The sequence below is a fragment of the Conger conger genome, chromosome 17 (genome assembly GCF_963514075.1).
Source record: "Conger conger chromosome 17, fConCon1.1, whole genome shotgun sequence".
Taxonomy (NCBI): domain Eukaryota; kingdom Metazoa; phylum Chordata; class Actinopteri; order Anguilliformes; family Congridae; genus Conger; species Conger conger.
The window spans coordinates 17,038,821-17,059,851 of record NC_083776.1 but is presented as its reverse complement, the minus strand read 5'-3'; the positions used below and the strand labels follow the sequence as shown (position 1 = coordinate 17,059,851).

Sequence of the window (21,031 nt, the reverse complement as noted above, 5' to 3'; positions counted from 1 at the left end):
AAAATACACTTTAGGTAACTGCACAGTGGTGTTATTTGTCCAGGTGTAGTAGTGTGGATATTGTCAGTTCTTCTGATATGCTTATGCATTAACACTATGAAATGAATCTGTTCATATGGAAACATGCCACCCCTGGACTTGAATCATGCCTGCGTGTGGAGTCAGCTGATCCATTAGGCCATATAGGAGCCCATGAAGGGCCCTGGCATGGTTAAGTGGCCCCCAGTGCTGTTTATTATTTTCATTATTTATTATTTTGGGGCCTGTTTTCAAGGGGCAGCCAGTAGTGTATTGGTTAAGGTACTTGACTGGGACATGGAAGGTTGGTGGTTGAAGCTGTGACTAGATTTGCACAGTTGTTGGGCACTTGAGCAAGACCCTTAATGCCACGTTGCTCCAGGGGGGGGGCAACAATGCCCAGGGGGGTTGGTCTAATCAACTGTAAGTTGCTTTGGATAAAAGCATCAGCTAAGTAACATGTAACATGATAACTGCATGTCTATATACCTGCCTTGACAAATATTTTTCATTTCTGACATTACAGGAAGTTGGAAGCATCATTGGCAAGGTGTGTATAGCAGTGTCTACAAAATGGCTCCTTTTATTCATTTCATATACATATTTTGAAACAAATATGATATTTTGGAATATTTTCCTTTGATGTTACCTTGGGTTTTTAACTTCCTTTTCAGAAAGGGGAAACCGTAAAGAAAATGCGTGAAGAGGTAGGTTTTCATTCCATTTCCTGTATATGGAGGGTTCATAAGTCATATACAAGGGGTCCCCAGCCCTGGTCCTGCAGAGCTGCAGGGTCTGCATGGGTCCCAAACCCTGGTCCTGGAGAGCCACAAGGTCTGATGTGGTGCCCAGCTCTGGTGAGCTACAGGATCTGCTGGGTCCCCAGCCCTGGTCCTGGAGAGACACAGGGTCTGGACATCAATTTCATCTTAAAATTAGAAACAATCAGCAACCAATTCAGACGCAAGAAAGCATGAATGCAATGAGCCATTGGTCGATGGAGTTGTGATTAGTGCCGAAAACCAGCAGTCTCATTGGCTTCCCAGGCCATGGTTGGGGTCCCCTGCTGTAGATCTGGACCTTATGCAGATGAATTGTTCTGACCCACCTGTCCTACAGAGTGGTGCACGCATCAACATTTCAGAGGGGAACTGCCCGGAGAGGATCGTCACCATCACAGGGCCCACAGACGCCATATTTAAGGCTTTCGCCATGATCGCCTACAAGTTCGAAGAGGTAATGATCCTCCTCATGACCTGCCCTGTTTCTCTGTGTGTGTAAACTGGCACATATCTGGTCCAATTTAATCTATTTCTTCAAATCTGTTTAGTCTGTCCACACTCTGAATGTACACATTCTATGTGCATACATACACACACACACACACACACACACAGATAACTGTAACAAACTCTGAAGAGAACACTGATCTTAATACCATACTAATGCTCTGTTCCCAAACTGATTCAGAGTACCGTAGTTCTATGCCAGATAATCATGACAAGCCTAAATATAGCCCAGTTTTCCCTCTCACCTTTCACACTGAAATAGAGGGAAAGATTAACTGTGTCTAATTGTCCCTAACGACCTTCCAGGATATAATCAATTCCATGAGCAACAGCCCAGCCACCAGCAAGCCCCCTGTGACTCTGCGTCTGGTGGTCCCTGCCAGCCAGTGCGGCTCCCTCATAGGAAAGGGGGGCTCCAAGATCAAGGAAATGAGGGAGGTGAGGAGAGCCCCCCTCCCCACGACTTTCTGGAACTGCTGTTACACAACCAGAACAGGGGTTACATTACATTGCACGTTTTACATTAAAGTAACATTAGCATTGCAGTGTGATAACTGCTGAAAATATTTCAATTATCAGTCTTCCATTGTCACACAAAGAATCTGAGAATACAAATAACTTGTGTCCGCACATATGGAAAAATATTTTTACTTGTGTATGCATTAGCCTGCAGGTATGTTAAATTATTGTGTGATGCTAGCTGCTGTCCTCTGTGGCTAGCATTAGCCTGTTGGCCTGTTGAGTGGTACAAGCTGCTGTTCTCTGTGGATAACATTAGCCTGTTATGTGGTGCTAGCTGCTGTTCTCTGTGGCTAGCATTAACCTGTTGGCCTGTTGTGTGGCACTAGGTGCTGAACTGTGGTTAGGATTAGCCTCTTGTGTAGTGCTAGCTGCTGTTCTCTGTGGTTAGCATTAGCCTGTTAGCCTCTTGTGTAGTGCTAGCTGCTGAACTGTGGTTAGCATTAGCCTGTTAGCCTCTTGTGTAGTGCTAGCTGCTGAACTGTGGTTAGCATTAGCCTGTTAGCCTCTTGTGTAATGCTAGCTGCTGAACTGTGGTTAGCATTAGCCTGTTAGCCTCTTGTGTAGTGCTAGCTGCTGTTCTCTCCAGTCCACAGGGGCCCAGGTGCAGGTGGCGGGAGACATGCTGCCCAACTCGACAGAGCGTGCAGTGACCATCTCCGGGACTCCTGAGGCTATCATCCAGTGTGTCAAACAAATATGTGTGGTTATGCTGGAGGTAGAGTATGACCATGGATGGGCCATCACACTGTTTACTCTTAAGCACAGGGTCTGCACCTCAGGCATGCTAATCATCACCTAAAACCTGTTAGCTTCCACCTCAAACACATTAGACTCCACCTCAAACACGTTAGTCTACACCTCAAACAGGTTAGACTCCACCTCAAACAGGTTAGTTTCCTCAAGTTTCCTTAAATCTAATTGCTTTTAGCCAGCATTATGATACAGGTCAGAGGTTAACCTGGTTTGAATCATCAACTTCATTTGGAGCTCCATCAACATGAGATCATGACTCATCAGAAGAAGCAAACAAGCATGAGTGTGGGTGGACTGATCTCACACTACGGTATTGACCCAGTCAGGCTCATAGTAGCTTACGCTACTGACCTTGACTTGAGGCGACTCATACACAAGACTGGAACACAGAGCCTATGTTCTGGTTGCCTGAGCAGTGCCTGCATACAAGCACACACTATTTTCTCCAATTGCTGAGTGTCAGGCATTTTGTTATATGTTACTTTAACCCCAGAGCTAAGCTGGGCATACTAAGGAGAGCAAACCCCACTGGCTGCTATATATGCTTTCACACAGAACTCACAGACAAGAGTGGCAGTAATACCTTGCTGCTTACACACTCTGTCCCAAGATAGATGCTCTTTATGAGATAAACCCACAGCTGCAGGTCATTTACAGACTTTCTCAGAAAGTGCAGAATAAGGATATTTCTTTCCTTCTCTACTTGTTTTCGATGATTTAAGTATTTCACCTGGAGAGACCCCACCTACAGGTAAGGTACGGGGCGGAGTCTGGGAGTTTGATGGACGGCGTTTGACCTGGGCTCTCTCCTGCCCTGATGGTCTCTCCTGCTCCTAACGGTCTCTCTCCTGGTCCTGATGGACTCTCTCCTGCTCTAACACTGTCTCTGCCTCTCCCTGTTCCCTCTCCTAGTCCCCACCGAAAGGTGCCACCATTCCCTACCGCCCAAAGCCCGCCTCCACCCCCGTCATTTTTTCAGGTGGCCAGGTAAGATCCGATCCTCTGGCGGCGTCCGCAGCAAACCTCAGCCTCTTACTGCAGCACCAGCCACTGCCTGTTAGTGCTCCAGGTTTACTCATCTTCTCACTGGGGGGGAAGGGGACAAGCCACTGCCTGTTAATGCTCCATGTTTACTCACCTTCTCACTGGCACGCCACTACCTAAACGCCCCAGGGGGGGGTTGGGGTGAGAGCTTGCAACTGGTCTGTTTTAGAGAGGGACATTTTGGATCATCTGCATCAGGGTGTTCCTTAATTGCAACTGAACATAATGTTCCTGAACCAGCTAGAATAAAATGGAAAAGAATGGTTCATTTTGTTCCTTTTCGAGGTAATAAGCATGCAAAATCCCTTTGTCAGCCATTGGTATGGGAAAAGCCTACTGTCAATTCAGGACCATCACAAATTGGGTAATGGGTACAAAAAATACATAAACGGTTAAAAAGTGGTTAAACATACCACTAAAAAGGCGTAAAAAACAAATGGAATGGTTGCAAACTTGCCAGGAAAAGGAATCAAGTGCATATTATCCCCATGGATGGTAAAGAAGATAAATAGTGAGGGAGACTATAAGTAACTCAAGGGCCGCAGTTTAAGACTTGCAGAAATTGGTTGGGTCTTGGGGTCACCAAGTCAAAAGAAAAACCCAGCAACCTCTTTGGAGGGGTGGCACACCCAGCCCTTACTGAGCATAATAAACAAAACCAAGCGTCTTGAGTTTACCAAACCTCATTGGAATTATGACTCGAAGAGGGTGATATGGTCAGATGAGACCAAAATGTATTGTTTTGGCCATACACATCAACATGTTTGGCGTGTCGGAATGCATACAAGCACCTCATACCTACTGTCAAATATGACCATTGATGGTTCATTGATACTTTGGAGATGTTTTGCTGCCAGTGGTCCAGGGGCTCTATTGAAGATCAATGGCACAATGCATTCAACAAAGTACAAGGAAATCTTGTCAGAAAATCTTGCCTTTGCTAGGAAGCTGAGTCTTGGTTGTCGGTAAATTATCCAGCAGGTCAATGACTCCGAGCATACATCAAAATCCAAACAGAAATGTTTAAGTAAAAACAACAACCATGTTCTGCAATGGCCATTTCAGACTTAAATCCCATGAAAAACCTGTGGTCTGAACTGAAGAAAAATTCTGAAAAATTCTGCATGGAGGAATGGTCAAAAAAATCTTATCATGAATTATAGGAAAAGACGCATTCGCTGTCATCTTTGCCAGGGGGTATTAAACCATGTATTAAACCATGGGTGCCAATAATTGTGGAACAAATCGTCGAAAAGAAAGTGTGTTATTTGAAGACTTTGGTTGATTCACTACTTTATGCATGTTGGGAAATTAAGCTCATGTCTAGCTATTATTTTTTAGTTTACAGCACGTTTTTGGCATATTTTTCAAGCCAATAAAACTGGAGCCCACTGTATGTACTCTTATAGAACAGCAGCAGTACTACTGCTCTGGGGGGAGGGAGTCATACGCAGAGATGGACACTGTAGCTTTTGAGTGTCTACAGCTTAAAGTATCAGTTTCAGAAAACAACCTAAACCAACCTAATACCATCCCAGATAGCATATACCTATTGCAGTAAGGTTGTGGTGAACAGCAAACAAATTCTACAGCTTTGCACTGCAGATAGCTCAGTAGGAAAATACATTTCCACGACTGTACTCCACTACAACCGTTTTCTAAAATGCAGCTGTGAATAGCTGAATTTTACAAGAAGCTGGGAATCTTTGCGGAACAGGCAAGCCATCTGTAAATGAAGCGTCAGCACCCTGCTTAGTGGTCTACACTCCTATTTAAACTGCCGTCCTTTCCTATGATGGAATACAGTATTTGCCAATCAAATGTACAAAGATTATGGAGTACAGTTCACATACCTTTGACTCAAGCTTTAATAGCTCATGGTCCATACAAAGTGAAAACAAGCTGTATGAATATGTGCATTATGGCACTGTTTTTGCTGAAGATGACTCGTGCAAGCTCTCTTTATTAGCTCCTACACCCCTCCCCCTGGGAAGATACCATATCCTTTTAATATTCAATATGCAGCCTCATATATACTGTATCATATACTGTATATACAGCTCTGGGAAAAATTAAAAGACCACATCAAGACAACAAATTGTCAGTTTCACAGTTTCTGTGTGTGTCTCTGTAAAATCAAACTTACTATATTATTTCTTAAACTATTGACCACATTTTATTCAAATTCCAAACAAAACCCTGAACCCATGTTACTAATTGGTATATGGGGTTTTCCAGCAGTATTGAAGGGATATGATATCAGCATGTTCGTCAGTGTCATTCCAGTTCATTTCTGCAAACCATGTTAAAATTAGAGGGTGGAGCCAAATCTGACTCCTCCCCCTGTGTGTTCCATGACAACACATGACAACTCTAATTCTAAAGAAGGCCCACCATTAATTACCTGTGAGCTGCTAGCTATCCCAGAATTCAAGGTCCCTGAAATACATATCAAAATGTAACTAGTTGGATTGTGTAGCACATGGTGAGGCTCTTTAAGAATGATTATAGGAAATACCAGATAGGAATGAGTTTGGATGTTAGACTGGGTAATCTGGACTGTATTTATTGAAAGAACTTGGACACTTTTTTGTCAATTTGTTAGATGTTTCATGCTATGTAGAACATATTTAGAATATATACAATTACTGTAATGAAAGATTCTCTACAAGTTCTCTCAATCTGGAAACTTTACATAATGTTAATTGTAAGTGGGTTTACAGCATTAATGGGGTTATGGGGTTAATAGGAAGAATGATCTCCTGGGCACAGCAAGGGTTTGAGTTCAAAGATTGTAAAATGCTTTTTTTTCTCTCTCTCTCTCTCTCTCTCTCTCTCTCTCTCTCGTTCTCTCACTCTCCCATTCTCTCTCTCTCTCTCTCTCTCTCTCTCTCTCTCTCTCTCTCTCTCTCTCTCTCTCTCTCTCTCTCTCTCTCTCTCTCTCTCAGGCCTACACCATTCAGGGACAGTATGCCATCCCTCACCCAGATGTGAGTTGCTAATCTCCGCTCTCCCTCTCGCTACGCCACCAGTTTGCATGCCTCTCTTCTCACAGCTGACCTCTATTAATATTAACCTCTAATATTAATACCACATTTCCGATCTGTAATTTGTGTCATATTACAATCTGAAATTGCGCACAGCCTGACGTTTTTCCGAAGTGTGTACCAAACGAGGACTTGGCCTGCACCGGTGGAAAAGGTCACCCGGCGGGGTTTGGCGGTTTTCCGAGCCGGCTTCTGCTTTTCCATGTTTTGGGAGATAGAGGGCGTGGTATAACAGGTCGCATTGAGGTTGTTGTCACCCCCACCCCCAACCCCGCCGATGAAGAGTGTGATAAACCCAGGCAGTGTGGGGATGTGGGCCGCTGACACCTCCTGGGTCCCAGACGGCCATGTTGTCTTCGTCACCTGTGTGACATCATCAGTCACTGTGTAAAGAACATCCAGAGAGACCGTGTGGTAAACACCCTCGTTCTGGAGCGGCCGTGATTGATGGCCAAGGAGACGTCGGTTGACGTTACGATCCGTCAAGCGGGCCCTGATGTGCCCTTCACCTCATTAAAGCTTTTCCTAAAGGCTGAGCACATTCCTCAGCATGTGATCCATCTGCATCCTGTGCCAGTACAACACTGTTTACCCTCGAAGATTTTACGCAGAGCGCGTAAAAACGAGCGAGGTGTGTGAGCCGTGTGTTGAAATGCTCCGCACCCTGTTCTGTAAATAACGCCTCGGAGGGTGAGTAGGGGGTCAGGTGTGTATCAGAATGATGAACCTTGGGCTTTGTGGGTTGAAGCACTGCCGGCGTAAGCGTTAGCTGAATGCTACGTTGCGGCTGCTAAAGGAAAAGGCAGCCTTGCCTGCACTGCAGTACACACAAGATTAGTGTAGCGTAGCATATGACAAACATACACCGTTTAAACCCAACACTCTCATAAGGCCACCAACCCGAAAACCCACAGCACAGGACACTGGATTCAACGAATCTCAGGCCAAGTCCTATGCACGTTTTTCTCTCTCTCTCTTTCTCTTTCTCTCTTTCCAACCACAATGTTTCTTAGCCTCTCCTCGTTGTCTGTTTATTCTAGTTTAGTTCTTGATTTCTTGGTGTGACTTATGTTATAAAATAACCTCTTAGTTCTCCTGTCCCTCCCCCCCGTCAGCAGTTGACCAAGCTCCACCAGTTGGCTATGCAGCAAAATCCCTTTACTCCCCTTGGACAGACCACCCCTGCTTTCCCTGGTACGTACCCAACAGCCCTATTCACCTATTCAAATGTCCTTCTCTCTTACCTGTAGTAGCTCTCTCTCCTTCTCCGCTCACTTTATCTCTCTTTCCATGTTGCGCTTCTAAACGTGCCCCTGGTGGTTGCTGTCCACGTGTCACGTGGTACTTTTCTTTTTTGTTTTGCTTTGGTTTGTTTGTTTTTTTTTGGCCGTTTCGTCTCACACTATATTGTAGGATGCCCACGGTTTACCCCCGAAGGTCTGGGAGGGTTCAGTCTGTGGTTGGAGAGGACATCTCTCCAGGCAACATAACAAAGAAAGGTTGACTTTCTACAGGAAAAACTGTTTGAGGTTCCATCCCACCCCCACCTCCCCACATCAGTTAAAAAACCTGTACCAAATAACTCAATAAGACAGAATATTGCAATATTCACCCTGAGTAATGAACACCAGACAGGGCAACATATAAATCTACAGTCTCATGAAAATGACACCTTTTCCCTGTAGTCATCAATAATAAATCAAGCCTTGAACAGAATAGACATTTTCATGACTACATGCACACAAATAGTACTATTGGGGGCCTTTTAGTATTATGTCTTGCAAATGCTAGAGGATCCGTATAAAACTATGATTGGAAAAAACTTGCTTAATTGTGAATATACACTCACTGAGGACTTCAGTCTTCTCCTACTGTAGCCTATCCATAGGTTTGGCACGTTGCGTGTCTGGCCCTCCTCTGACCTCTCTCATCAACAACTCGTTTCTGCCCACAGAACTGCTGCTCACTGGATACTTTTTAGTTTTTCCCACCATTCTCTGCAAACTGTAGAGAATGTTGTGCGTGAAATCCCAGGAGCTCAGCAGTTTCAACGACCCTGTCTGGCACCAACAATCATTCCACGACCAAAGTCACTGAGAACATATTTCTTCCGCATTCTGACATTTGATCTGAAAAACTGGTGACCATGTCTGCATACCTTTATGCATTTAGTTGTTGCTGCCACATGATTTGCCAGATAATTCCCACAACTATCACAACTAAAGTCATCTCAATGCCATACAAGGAAATAAATGACAGTTCCTCTGAATAAGGACTTATGAAGGACAGCATGAAATTTATTCCAAGGAATAAATACCCCATCACTTCTTGTTCCCCCCCAAAGGCAACACCCATGCGGGGCTTGAAAGGCGGGTGCCCAGGTCTGTCGTGACAATAAGAGACCGGTTCCCGTGGTATCTCCATTACCGCAGAAACAACCCAAGTCTATTTTAAATGCTATTTATGGCACTTCTCTCTCTCTCCTGCTCCTGACCCAGGTTTGGATGCCAGCCCCCAGGCCAGTACTCATGAACTCACCATTCCCAATGATGTGAGTATGTGCTGTCTGAGGGAGCTTCCTGAGCCACGCTAACATCACGCCTGTGTCGCGCTAACTTCATGCTTATGTCATGCCAACTTTACCCCACATCACTCCAATGTCATGCTTACATCACGCCAAAGTCACGCCCATGCCGCACTAACATCACTCCCAAATACCGCTGCAATGTGTAGACAAATTGTGAATATTTCTACTTTAAAAAGTATTGAATTATAAATATATTTCATTGCAGTGTATTTAAAAATCATTTTGCATTATCTGATAATCATTCATGGAATAATTAATGCATATTTACCCATATTGTGAAGTGTTTCTATATATTTTAATGTATTTTGATATTATAAAGATTATTCAGTAAATTGCTTTCTTCCTATAAAAGGATGCAGATCATGCAGGAAATGACTGCAGATCTTATGCGTGTTGGCATGGATTTGCATGCAAGAAGAGCAGGGCTGAGACCAGCAGTATGAAACCTGTTTTTGGGGCGTGGTTTTCCTTTTAAGAACCTCTGCAATTTTTTCCCAGCTAATAGGCTGTATAATCGGGCGCCAGGGAACCAAAATCAACGAGATCCGACAGATGTCTGGAGCGCAGATCAAAATCGCTAACGCCATGGAAGGGTCATCAGAGCGGCAGATCACCATCACAGGAACCCCCGCCAACATCAGCCTCGCCCAATACCTCATCAATGCAAGGTAACCAAAACTCCCCACCAAAATCAGCCTCACTCAATACCTCATCAATGCAAGGTAACCAAAACTCCCCACCAAAATCAGCCTCACTCAATACCTCATCAATGCAAGGTAACCAAAACACCCGCCAACATCAACGTCACCCAATACCTCATCAACGCAAGGTAACCAAAACACCCGCCAACATCAACGTCACCCAATACCTCATCAACGCAAGGTAGCCAAAACCAGCCACCAACCATTTTCAGCTGGATTTTGTGTTTAAATCATATCAGCTGTAGAGTAGAGCATCTTGGCTCTCACGGTTGAAACTAACGGATGCCGCTTTCCTGTGATCGGCTGCCAGGTTCAGAGATGTAGCAGCCATGTGGAATGACCCCTCATCCATGTCTACATCCTGAAGGCCCCACCCGGCCCCAGCGCCTGCAGCTTACAGCGGCCACTTCCCCTGACCTGTCCTGCACCTCTCCTGCATCCTGGCCCTCTTACCCACGCCCAGTTATCTGTCCACCTGACAATCAACCTCCAGCAGCTGTCTCCTTTATGGGAGGAGGCATCTGCTGACAATGGAGACAAAATGATGTAGTTTGGTTTTGTTCTCGTAGTGCTTTAGTTGAGTATTTCCGCATGCCGAACACTTAGGATCCAGCTGTGTTATTCTTTAACTCCTGTTTGCTTGTATTGCTGAGTAGGGTTGTTAAGTCTTGCAATTCCCTTGGCCTTTGCCAAGAAAATAACATATAAAACAAACAAAAAAATAAAAAATAATGTACAAAAAATGTAAAATTTCTAAAAAACGTATAAAAATGTAATTGCATCTAATTGCGACTAGGCAATGCTGTTGGCTAGTAAACAGGTGTGTGATGTGATGCACCTATGTAGGGATGTTGCCATAGTAACCCTTTGAGTGATAGAGACAATAGTTTTAATACAGGAAATTAAGGAGGAGGTGGTCTCTATCTAAAAAGGAGTTAATACGTACATGTACCAAGTTGGATTGTTTATTAGGTTTTTTATTACAAATTTAATTATGGCTGCTTGAAATGTTGATCAAATGTTACTTTTATTTAACTTATGTTCAGGTCTGGAGACTTGTTTAGCTAAATGCTTCTCTCAAACCAAAAAAAAAATTTGTTTGGAATTGTTGGAGTTTTTTTTAATTTTCAGCCCAAATTCCTTAGTGAATTTGTGTTCATTAGCAATATGAAATGAATTCATGAGCAAATCTGTGTTCATTACTGGTACAGTACAAACTGAATTCATTAGCAAATCTATGTTCGTTACAGGTACAAACTGAATTCATTAGCGAATCTGTGTTCATTACTAATACAAACTGAATTACTTAGTGAATCTGTGTTCATTACCGATACAAAGTGAATTAATTAGATAATCAGTGTTCATTAGTACAAACTGAATTCATCAGCAAATCTGTATTCATTACTGTATACAGAATGAATTCATCAGCGAATCTGTGTTCATTACCAATATGAAGTGCTGGCAAAGCACATGGGAGAAGGTGGTGAAGAACTGCAGAGCATTTCATGTTGTACGGAAGTGTCAAATTCTTTCAGAACCAATTTATTTTTGTTTTTTTTCTATTCCCGCCCTTTCCTTTTGCCTCCCCTGCACCCCCTCAATGTTCTCAGCTGACATCAGAGGTCACTGGAATGGGCACACTCCAAATTCTACCCATCATCCTTCACTGCATCACATGACCCTCTTGAGCCAATGGCATTGCACCTAGTTTGTTTTTCTCTCTGTATTTGACCTATCCTGCATTTTAAGTGATTATAACTTATTTATATACAAAATGTATACTCATTTAAATAGTCCTGTTCAGTCTTCCTGTTCCTGTTCCCTGTTGGTAACGTAATAGATCCAGTCCTACTCCCCATTGCTTCAAAGAACAATGTAATTTTTTTGACACTCTAGTATCGTACATATTTCAAAAAGGCGCTCTGCATTACCATAAACTTCACTGTCATTTATTAGTGCTTTATTTCTGTGTCTTTGTGCACCGTGGGCGATCATTAAACAGCCTTTACAGTGACATGGAAAATAATGCATGATTACAAAATAGATTTTCTGAAAACTTAATATGGATTCTGTCAAGCATGGGCTGTGACATTTTAGGCCCAGGTACCTCACGCTAGCTAGTCTCACATGTGGCTAGATCGAAGAAATGCATGTGTCCCTCATGTATCCACATGAGGTACCACGATAGTGAATAAACAGAATACTGAAATACTGAATTTAAAATGGCTGCCCTTGAAAGTGAATGGCCATTTGCCAAGAAAGGGTAAGGGGATGTACAACAGTAACCTCTGCCTGCAGCAAGTATGCAAGCACTCCACTGCAGTTACATGAGGCAGGCAGCACCCAACAACAACCTTTCTAAAGTTCATCCTTTCATGCATTCTTTCTCCATGAAGGCTTGGCTTTCTGTCTGCATGCATTCATATGCAAAAATATACTTTTCCCCTTTTTTCTTTCACCTACGGCACACTGCATAAACACACAGCATGACTCTCTGATTTCAATGGTCTGTGGACCAGTTTAGTGACATTCCGCAAGGCAACTACCCTGACTGCAGAAATGTGCCCAATATCTTACGGGGCTGTGGAATGTTCTAGGGTTCTGGCCTGTGGCAGACACCAGAACCCAGTCTGCCTTCCTCTTAAACATGATTGTTTCTTTCTTTTTTTATTTTGTTCTTGTTCATAAGGCCACCACGTCTGCTTCAGTGGGTGAATCCATGGTATTAAAAACACTTTTATGTAGATTTAAAGTTACAAAGTTATCCTTTTGGGTCAGTTTATGTGATTATAAACAGCTTCATTCAATGCGGTTTAAGCGCTTCCATTACTTGTTCTTACAATTATTACACATCGTTTTACTTTCAGTAAGGGAACTGTATAGAATTTACTATTTTTGCCCCAATATCCAGAACTTGCTTATACTAAGTGCAAACTTTGCAAATGAACTTCATCAAACCACTTCTGTTGATTCCCGATTTCATGTATAACTGTAATTATCATTCTCATTCTGATAGATCAGGGAGCGGGCGCTGTCTACTTTATAAAGCACAGAAACTAGCCTCATTTCTCCATAGTCCTTCCATTCACGGTTGGTTTTCGGTTGGTTTCGTCTCTGTTGGGTTTCGATTTGTTGCTGTAATTGTCAAAGTCACAGCTGTCATCGCCCTCAGACACTCCCCTGGGAATGGTGATCCATGCATGGGAAACAGCTATGCCCCCTGAAAAACCCTGCCCCCAAAAACCATGCCCCCTCGCGGTCACAATACAGGCTGTGTAATGTTTAGGAAAGCATTATTTTATGCATCTAGGCCTCAAATGCATTAAAGTCGAGAAACAGTTTGGTACAGTTACAAAAGTTGAATGTAAGTCTTTCAACAACACAGATTAAGCAATGCAGTCTCTTAAACCGGCTTAAAAAGAAATGGCATCTTTTGAAAGTGTGCTTATTAATAATCATGTTACACATATAGATCTTAATAATCAAGGATACTTTCTTTTTTGTTTGTAAGTAGGTTTGTGTCGTGTCAGGGCCTTCATATAACAAGCCGAAGGCAACCAGACTTTACCTGGTTTGTAGCTCAAACTGAACTGTAGAAGCCACAGGTGTGGACCAAACACTACTGTCAAATGTCCATTACTAGCAGAGCAAGCAGAAGGGATATGAGGTTTAAGTCTTTAAGTGGTTAAAAGTAAATAAATTCACAGAACGATGCAAGGGAAAAGTCAATTCATAGTGCCACATTTTAGCATGGCCTGTATACCTAACTTTAAGATTTTTAGATTTTCGTAGAAAAATATGTTGCTTATGATTTGCAGCTGTCAACCAGACATCTTTATTTATTATTTGACCTCACCAAAAATGAAACTCTTTAGACCCGAGTCACAAATATTTATGGTATGGCTAAAATGTATTTAAGTCCAAATGTCTTCAGACTTTTGCTTTTAGGTAGCTCGTTTTATGATGAGGATTATGGGGAATGCATATATAATTTAACAGTTCGTATTCTGCAATAGTTATGTCATTTAATATTTTGCACAGCTTTGCATTTTTGAAAAATTATTATTTAAAGGATTTATTTCAGTTTTTGATAATTTAGTTAGATTGTAACTAAGCTTGTATGGAATGTTCTAATACAGTAGTCAATGAATAAGTCACTGTATAAAAATCAATGCTCATGGACTGTGTATGTGTAGCATTTTCTTGTGTTATTATTATTATTATTTGCTACTACAGATAATACTACAGATGCTACTGTTATTGACTGATGTTTTGTGAATTTTTTTCCATTAAAATCATTTGTATATTATGTGTTTTTCTTAGCGGGAGTATTGTGTTGTTGATGCAGCATCATTATTTATGAGGCAGAATATCAAGGGAATTTCACTAACTACTGAATGTCTAAAGCCATCACTGTTGCGAGAAAGTTTTGCATTATATTTCAAAGCAGCCATACTCTAAAAAGATGCAGCATGAGGCTGGCATTTTTAAACTTAGCTTGTTCTCATCCGTTACCCAAACTCATGACATCACATAATCATTACAACCATTCAGATTTACTAAAGAAAACCAACAAAAGAACAAAATGTGCAATAATCATCCCTGTGCTCTTTAATGCTTGAGACACAAAATATGAATATGGATTTCTCCCACAACATTAACTTTACCACCAATTATCTTTTATCTTGTACTAGAGCAGCAAAAAAAACGACATAGTACCCTTTTTGTCCATGTTTATGTATATTCTGCTGTTTGAAACCGTAGCAAAAAGTTTGGGTTTTATTTTAAGTTGAATGATTTGCTGCTTGCAGATGTTTATTAGATTTAAATTATTGAGGTTAGGTTACCTTTGAAATGTTTTGTAAAAAGGAAAAAATAAAGTTTCTTTTTCCCTTGATGAGATTCCTTTTTGTGTTCTGCGTGTGTTTGTGTGTGTGCTTGCAGACATACATATTCTGACCAAACTTTTTTGTTAATAGCTTGGCCACCACATGTCTTGAATACTTTTGTGTTTAAATAGATCTGCCTGGAATACATCACTTCCCATTGTACCAGTCTTGGTCATTCATGTTATGCCTCACCTCATCTTTGCCACTAGAGGGCTCACTGAACCAACAAAGGCCATGGCACTGATTGGTAGATCAGCATATTTATTTATTTAAAATGGGTGAAAGTGTTTATAATATATTAGAACTAACAGCAGGTCAAATATTCGGTTTACTAAAATGCACCCAGATGCATAAATGAGCTGATAAAAATGATTAATCACACAAACATCAATTGCATGAGTAGCAGCAAGACGGAATATGCCAGACAACACATTGTGACTGCTAAAATAGTTTTATTGTACACGCTGTTTTCCATGAGATGACCTTCATGCACTTGCCTGGAGCCAGGCCTGCCAGAGGCTGGGTTGCGTCACACTGTTCCACAGAGGGCCACTGACCGGCAGCCAGCCAGACTGCTGCTGCTGCTTCAGGTTGTGACCGGACTTTCTGCCAAAAGCAAGGTCATGTGTAGCCCATTAATTCACACAGACACCCCCCCTTACCCCCAACAGGGACAGGACAGGGGCTGGGTACCAAACAGAGGCACGATGTTACGCATCCGAAATGATCATTTCATCAAACTCTAAGAACCACTCGTGAGATAGATAGACCACTCTGCCAGTTTAGAAGAGCAAGGCATAAGGGTAATCTCCACCTTTGGCATTTTTCCTTAAACGTGCATGTTATAAGCATTTTGGAACATCTTACCCTTAGAAACCAGCACAGGTTGAAGTTCTTTTTGTATAACAGGTATTTTTATGCTGGATAAAGTAAATGTTGCTGGATATTTACTTGAAGTAATTCAGGTTGAGTGCCTTCACCAAGAATACAAAGACATTGCCCCTCCTGCAAACTGAACCTGCAAGGGCAGATTACACTCCATGATTACACTGCAGTTTGCACTGGTCAGCTCTCACATGTAAACCTGCGGTTTTTCAACCTCCATATCGCCACCATTTTGCCTTTTTCACAGGTTGACTTCAATCGCCACACTCTCACTGAATATTTACTTTGTTATGCCATTAGCAGGTTGTGGATACCCTTAAAAAGTAGTAGTAGTATAAAAAAAAACTTTTATATAATTTTTTGAATTGTCCATTATGACTTGCAGTAACATCGGTAGACACAATGCTAGCTTATAAATCAGGGCTGTTCCAGAAAACAGGCTATATTGTTGTAGTCTCACTCAAGTGACTCAGCTGTGATGGATCTACATTTCCCTGTTCCACAACAACGGATGCCACTTTAGGTGAAACATGATTACCAGAGACAGTGATTGAAAGATGAGCAAATACATTTATCTAAATAGAAAACTACTTCCATAGAGGAACCCTGGCCCAGAGAGACAAGGGAATCACTGGAACATTTTCACAGAGGGATAATCAAAAATCAAATCTTTCTTCGGGAGGTTTTAGGAGACCCACATATGTTCACGTTGAAAGACATTTTCAATTTAATTTAATTTTCAGTGATAGTTCCCGTTTTTTCACTTTTTTTTGGTTTTGAATTTTTTGCCACTGCAAGTCTCAGAAGTAGCATTCATTTTAGTTTATTTACTCATGCATGGGAAACCAATTGGGTCAGTCCGGTGAAGCGGCCGCTCCTGCTGGTGGAAAAGGCACACACACCTGGGTTGCATTAACTAATCAGCCCAGGTGCTTAAAGGTGTGCTCGTCGCCATAGTAAGGGCTTGAGACCAGGTGCACACGCCAAGAGAGCCAGTGGTGTGTTGTGGGTTTTAGTTTAGTGATCCTTCAGTTTGGTGTAAGAGAAGAAAGATGCCACTGAAAGGCTGTTGCTTGGTTTTGCTTTCTTTTGCATTGGGTATTTTAATTCTCATTGTTATTTTTGTCCTAATCCTGTGAGGGGGAAGGGCGAAGACGTTTCATGATTTATTTTGTGTTAGTGTGGCCGTTCTCTCTCTCCCCAAGGCAAACTAATGGAAAAACATGAAAGTGGATCTCCCTCCCGATGGAGTCGTTTTTTTGATTCAAGGGTCACGAAACCCATTCTGCTCACTGCAATGATTCCAATCTGAGTAGAATTCCAGATTCTACACACTCGTCCATACAAATAGACAGTTTTCCAGGAGCTAATTTCCTTTTGCTAAGCAATTAGCACCACATCCATACAGTATGCACACAAAAGTCAGAAGGTTGAAACAATAAAGATCAACATCCTCACAAAACCACAGTAAAACCGGTCATGTGGAAAGACTACCTTCCCAAATGCCAGCGTTTATACACCCATTATTCATTTTTCGGATTACCTTCCACTAGAACAGCAGAACAGCCTCAGGATCATGAACAATTGCACTGAAAGGAATGGCTGTCCTCTGCTGGAGCCAAACAAGCTCAGGCTTAATGTTGACCCCAGGGACAGTATACCCTGGACAGCAACAACCGCAACAGACATTTTACAATTTTGATTAGAGCAGTTAAACTGGTGAAGTGAAAAATATCAAAACCTATTCACACCAATATTTGTAATATTTTTCTAAGACTTTCCAGCTTTCCAAACCAGTTAGGAGTCACTGCGGAAGGGCCTGACATTTATTACCAAACCAGCAGCAGTCAGACCATGGGGATTGTAGGAGGGACATCCATGCCTATAACCACTTTAAATATAATCACAACAAATCAAAAGTTCCATTCATAGGAACATGCTGGGAACCTACAATAAATTTAATCCTGTATGAAATTCATCAAAATAACAACAACACATTGAACATGTGTGTGTGTGTGTGTGTGTGTGTGTGTGTGTGTGTGTGTGTGTGTGTGTGTGTGTGTAATCACTACAGAGATCAGGACAACTCAACACTAGAACAAAGAATGGCTATTCATTCTTTAAAAAAACAATAAAGGCATCATCATCAACCCCATTGACAAGGTTAATGGATTTGGTTTGCTGGGTAAAACAGAATGCCATACCCATTACAAATTAACCCAAAACAGCCTGATCAAATAGCAATGGCTCTGGTTCAACAGGATTTGTACACAGGAAACAGATTTTGAAGAGGCCACCAAAACCCTCTGCAATGCATTAAAGCCAAGGAGGGTTACACAAAATTTTGGTGGGGGTAGATCCCATCTCTAGGACAGAGCAAAATATAAGTGACTAAATTCAAGATTTAGGCTAAAAAGGCTAACTTAGCTATCAAAGGCGAGGGAAGGAAAGAGTGAAAGAAATGTAATAAGTGGTGTTTTATATTAGAGTTCACAAGTAATTTAGGCTAATATAAAGCTGTAGCAACTATAGGGTTTGCTTGCCATCTAGCCAATTACTTTACATACTCTATCCATTTGTGCTCTGAGGGGACATTGTACAATTGGCAACCAAATTGGGAGAAAATGTGAAATAAATAAATAAATACAAAATACAATGAAGCCACAGCCAAAACACTAAAACAAACCCCATTTCAATTTGATGACAATATATCCAAATATTATGGGAAAAAATGTTTTTTTTTCTAAGCTATGTCCAGGCAGTTTTCCAAAAATTACATTTAACTTCAGAAGGACACACACTAAATGATATTATGAGTCTTATGACATACTGTATGTACATCTTATACAATATACTGTATTTTGCTTACTGAAGTATATTATCTGAAAAAGTGTTTGCACCTCGCCCCACCTGTCACCCCAACAATGGTAATTCCTCTAGTCAAATTCTAAGTAAACAATGGAAATTTGATCAAATTAGCACATTTCTCTGAATTAGCACGTTTTTGGAACTGCATTATTTACATTTACATTTACATTTACATTATGATACAGTTGGTTCACTAGACGCTTGCTGTGAAAAGGACATTGATATTACCTAATTTGTGCCGTTCTCCTTTTGGCGAGTGTAAAGTACCTGGGCTGATCAGACTTAAGTGGTTAATGTCAAAGGTGTAAAATCTGTTATTTATGTGAGAGAAACAGTCTTGTGGCAGAATATAAAGTAGCCTAACCGCAATTCATACAAACAGAAAAATCCAATTTATTGAAAGGATTATTTCAAGTTTGTCTTCAAATGCAACTGCGGTGAAATTGAGACTCTTCATTTGTTGGTCACAGTCAGTGTGAACAAAGATTGCCAACTATCTCATTGCATCTTACAGTGAATGTTACATCATCAGCTCTTCCCACACTTCTGTGGTTCCTCCCACTGACCTAATTTACTACACCACTAGAAGAAATACGCACCACAGAATAAAATGACGGCTTGCATCAAAATCAAGTATGACTTCTATTACTGTTATCACAACTGTGTTGTATTCCGAGTTGACGGACTGAGAATATGCAGGGGAGATCTTGAACTGGATGACTGTATCAAAAGACAGACCCATATTAGATGCGAGAGCTAGGTTTGATACTAGAACATAGAACATAATGGTTAGTTGATGAAGATCTCCCATTTAGTTCTTGGAGGACCAACTTTTCTTCATATTTGCAAATCACTTTCTACAACAAGGAGGGTGATGGATAAGCTCTTCAGGAATTTGAATCCACCACCATCTCATTTTTGACCAAGTATCGACCAAGTACAGACTCCCCATGATTTGCTTGCATCAGGTCACATTCTTTTTGCCTTTCACTCAGATTTGCAGCCTATTTCATGAATTGAACACACAGCCCTCTCCACCATATTATAGATATATTTCTAAAATAAAATGTCACACGCCTTGTCATCCACCCCCATATACTCCGATTTGGTATTCTCATTTTTGTATTTAACAATTTGATTAATTTTTTTAATCCATGCATTATTCATTTATTGTTTGAATGAGGAGAAAGCCCCCCCCCCCCCCCCCAAAGATCATTTTCTTCAGACTTCCAGTGGCAAAAAATGGCATGAAACTGGAACAGCAGTTTCTTACTGTATCTCACTGATCAAAAGAAGCAGTTCCAGTTCATAAAGGGTTCTGTGGTCTTAAACTCCCAAATGACTGAAAACACTGGCAACTGGCACTGGCTAGACTGCTACCCTCAGAGACAACCAGCGAGCGAATCCGTAATTGTGAAAAATACATCTCACCTGTCAAAAAGAACGGATTTACTGTCACATAATTGCTACGCTTGAATTGGCAAATTGGTTAAAGGCAGTATTTGCTCTTGGCAGCAGCTGCATGCAATTTGTCAATTAGGGATCTAGAGGAATGGGACAGGTGGAGTGAAAGGAAAAATTGGGCACCTTATTAATCAATTAGGCACAGTTCGTTCCCTGGAAATGAACATACTGTTATTGTTGTCTGCAACAGCCCCACAAGTCACACTGTAGTATTGCTTGGCTGATTTTCCTAATGTGCATAGCATTTATTTATTATTTGGTGCTCCTAAGGTTCCCTGGCTGAGGATGTGAAACACAATGTGTAATACCTGGAGCTCAGTGTAAATAAGGCCTACTTACTGTAATGCCATTTAGTTGCAGATCGCTAAGCAACATTGGTCTAATATCCTGCAGTGTTCTAAATTCACCCATACATGAATGTGGTCTACTCAAAAATGAGACCTTCAGATTAAATGAAACATGAATAAATATGCATTTCAAAAGGATTATTTTCTACAGTCCCCAACACGCATTTGGCTCACCATTAGTCTGAAAACGTACATATATTTCTACATTTATTTGTACCAATGGGGAAAATTATTAGGCTCCTTTGAAAAGCATGCTCTATCAAAATGAAGACAAATAGTGTAACTTACACATGTTTAATTAAGGATAGCAACCATTCAGTACATTCAGGATAAAAATCATTCCTTTAAAACAACTGATTTCAGACAAATTCTATTCAATTACTTTTTATGCATAGTGCCCCACATTTTAGGGAATCAAAAGGGATGTAATTCCTATACACATCACCTAATATGTGATGTAAATACTTAAAAGTCTGCACTTTAACCTCAGTATTGTTTAATTTAAAGTCCAGTGTGTTGGACTATTGAGTGAAAAGTACAAAACAAAATTGTACCAACTGTCCCAATACCTACAGACTACCTTATATGCACTACAGCATGGTGCCTCAACAGAGCAG

General features: G+C 41.3%; 1 protein-coding gene across 4 annotated transcripts in view; it reads left to right on the top strand.

Annotated features, from left to right (window-relative positions):
* The window catches only part of pcbp3 (poly(rC) binding protein 3), a 50,975-nt gene extending 40,348 nt beyond the window's left edge, over positions 1-10,627 (top strand). The window contains exons 7-17 of one of the 4 annotated variants that reach the window (XM_061226826.1): positions 545-568; positions 693-725; positions 1,138-1,254; positions 1,614-1,745; positions 2,416-2,544; positions 3,495-3,569; positions 6,575-6,616; positions 7,792-7,867; positions 9,172-9,224; positions 9,759-9,928; positions 10,272-10,627. In XM_061226826.1, coding sequence (XP_061082810.1) covers positions 545-568; positions 693-725; positions 1,138-1,254; positions 1,614-1,745; positions 2,416-2,544; positions 3,495-3,569; positions 6,575-6,616; positions 7,792-7,867; positions 9,172-9,224; positions 9,759-9,928; positions 10,272-10,326 — 906 coding nt within the window. In that variant the 3' untranslated portion in view covers positions 10,327-10,627. Of the gene's footprint in view, positions 1-544; positions 569-692; positions 726-1,137; positions 1,255-1,613; positions 1,746-2,415; positions 2,545-3,494; positions 3,639-6,574; positions 6,617-7,788; positions 7,868-9,171; positions 9,225-9,758; positions 9,929-10,271 lie in introns of all 4 variants that reach the window. The other 3 variants (XM_061226825.1, XM_061226824.1, XM_061226823.1) reach the window with 3 other exon arrangements.
* Positions 10,628-21,031: the final 10,404 nt, after the last annotated feature.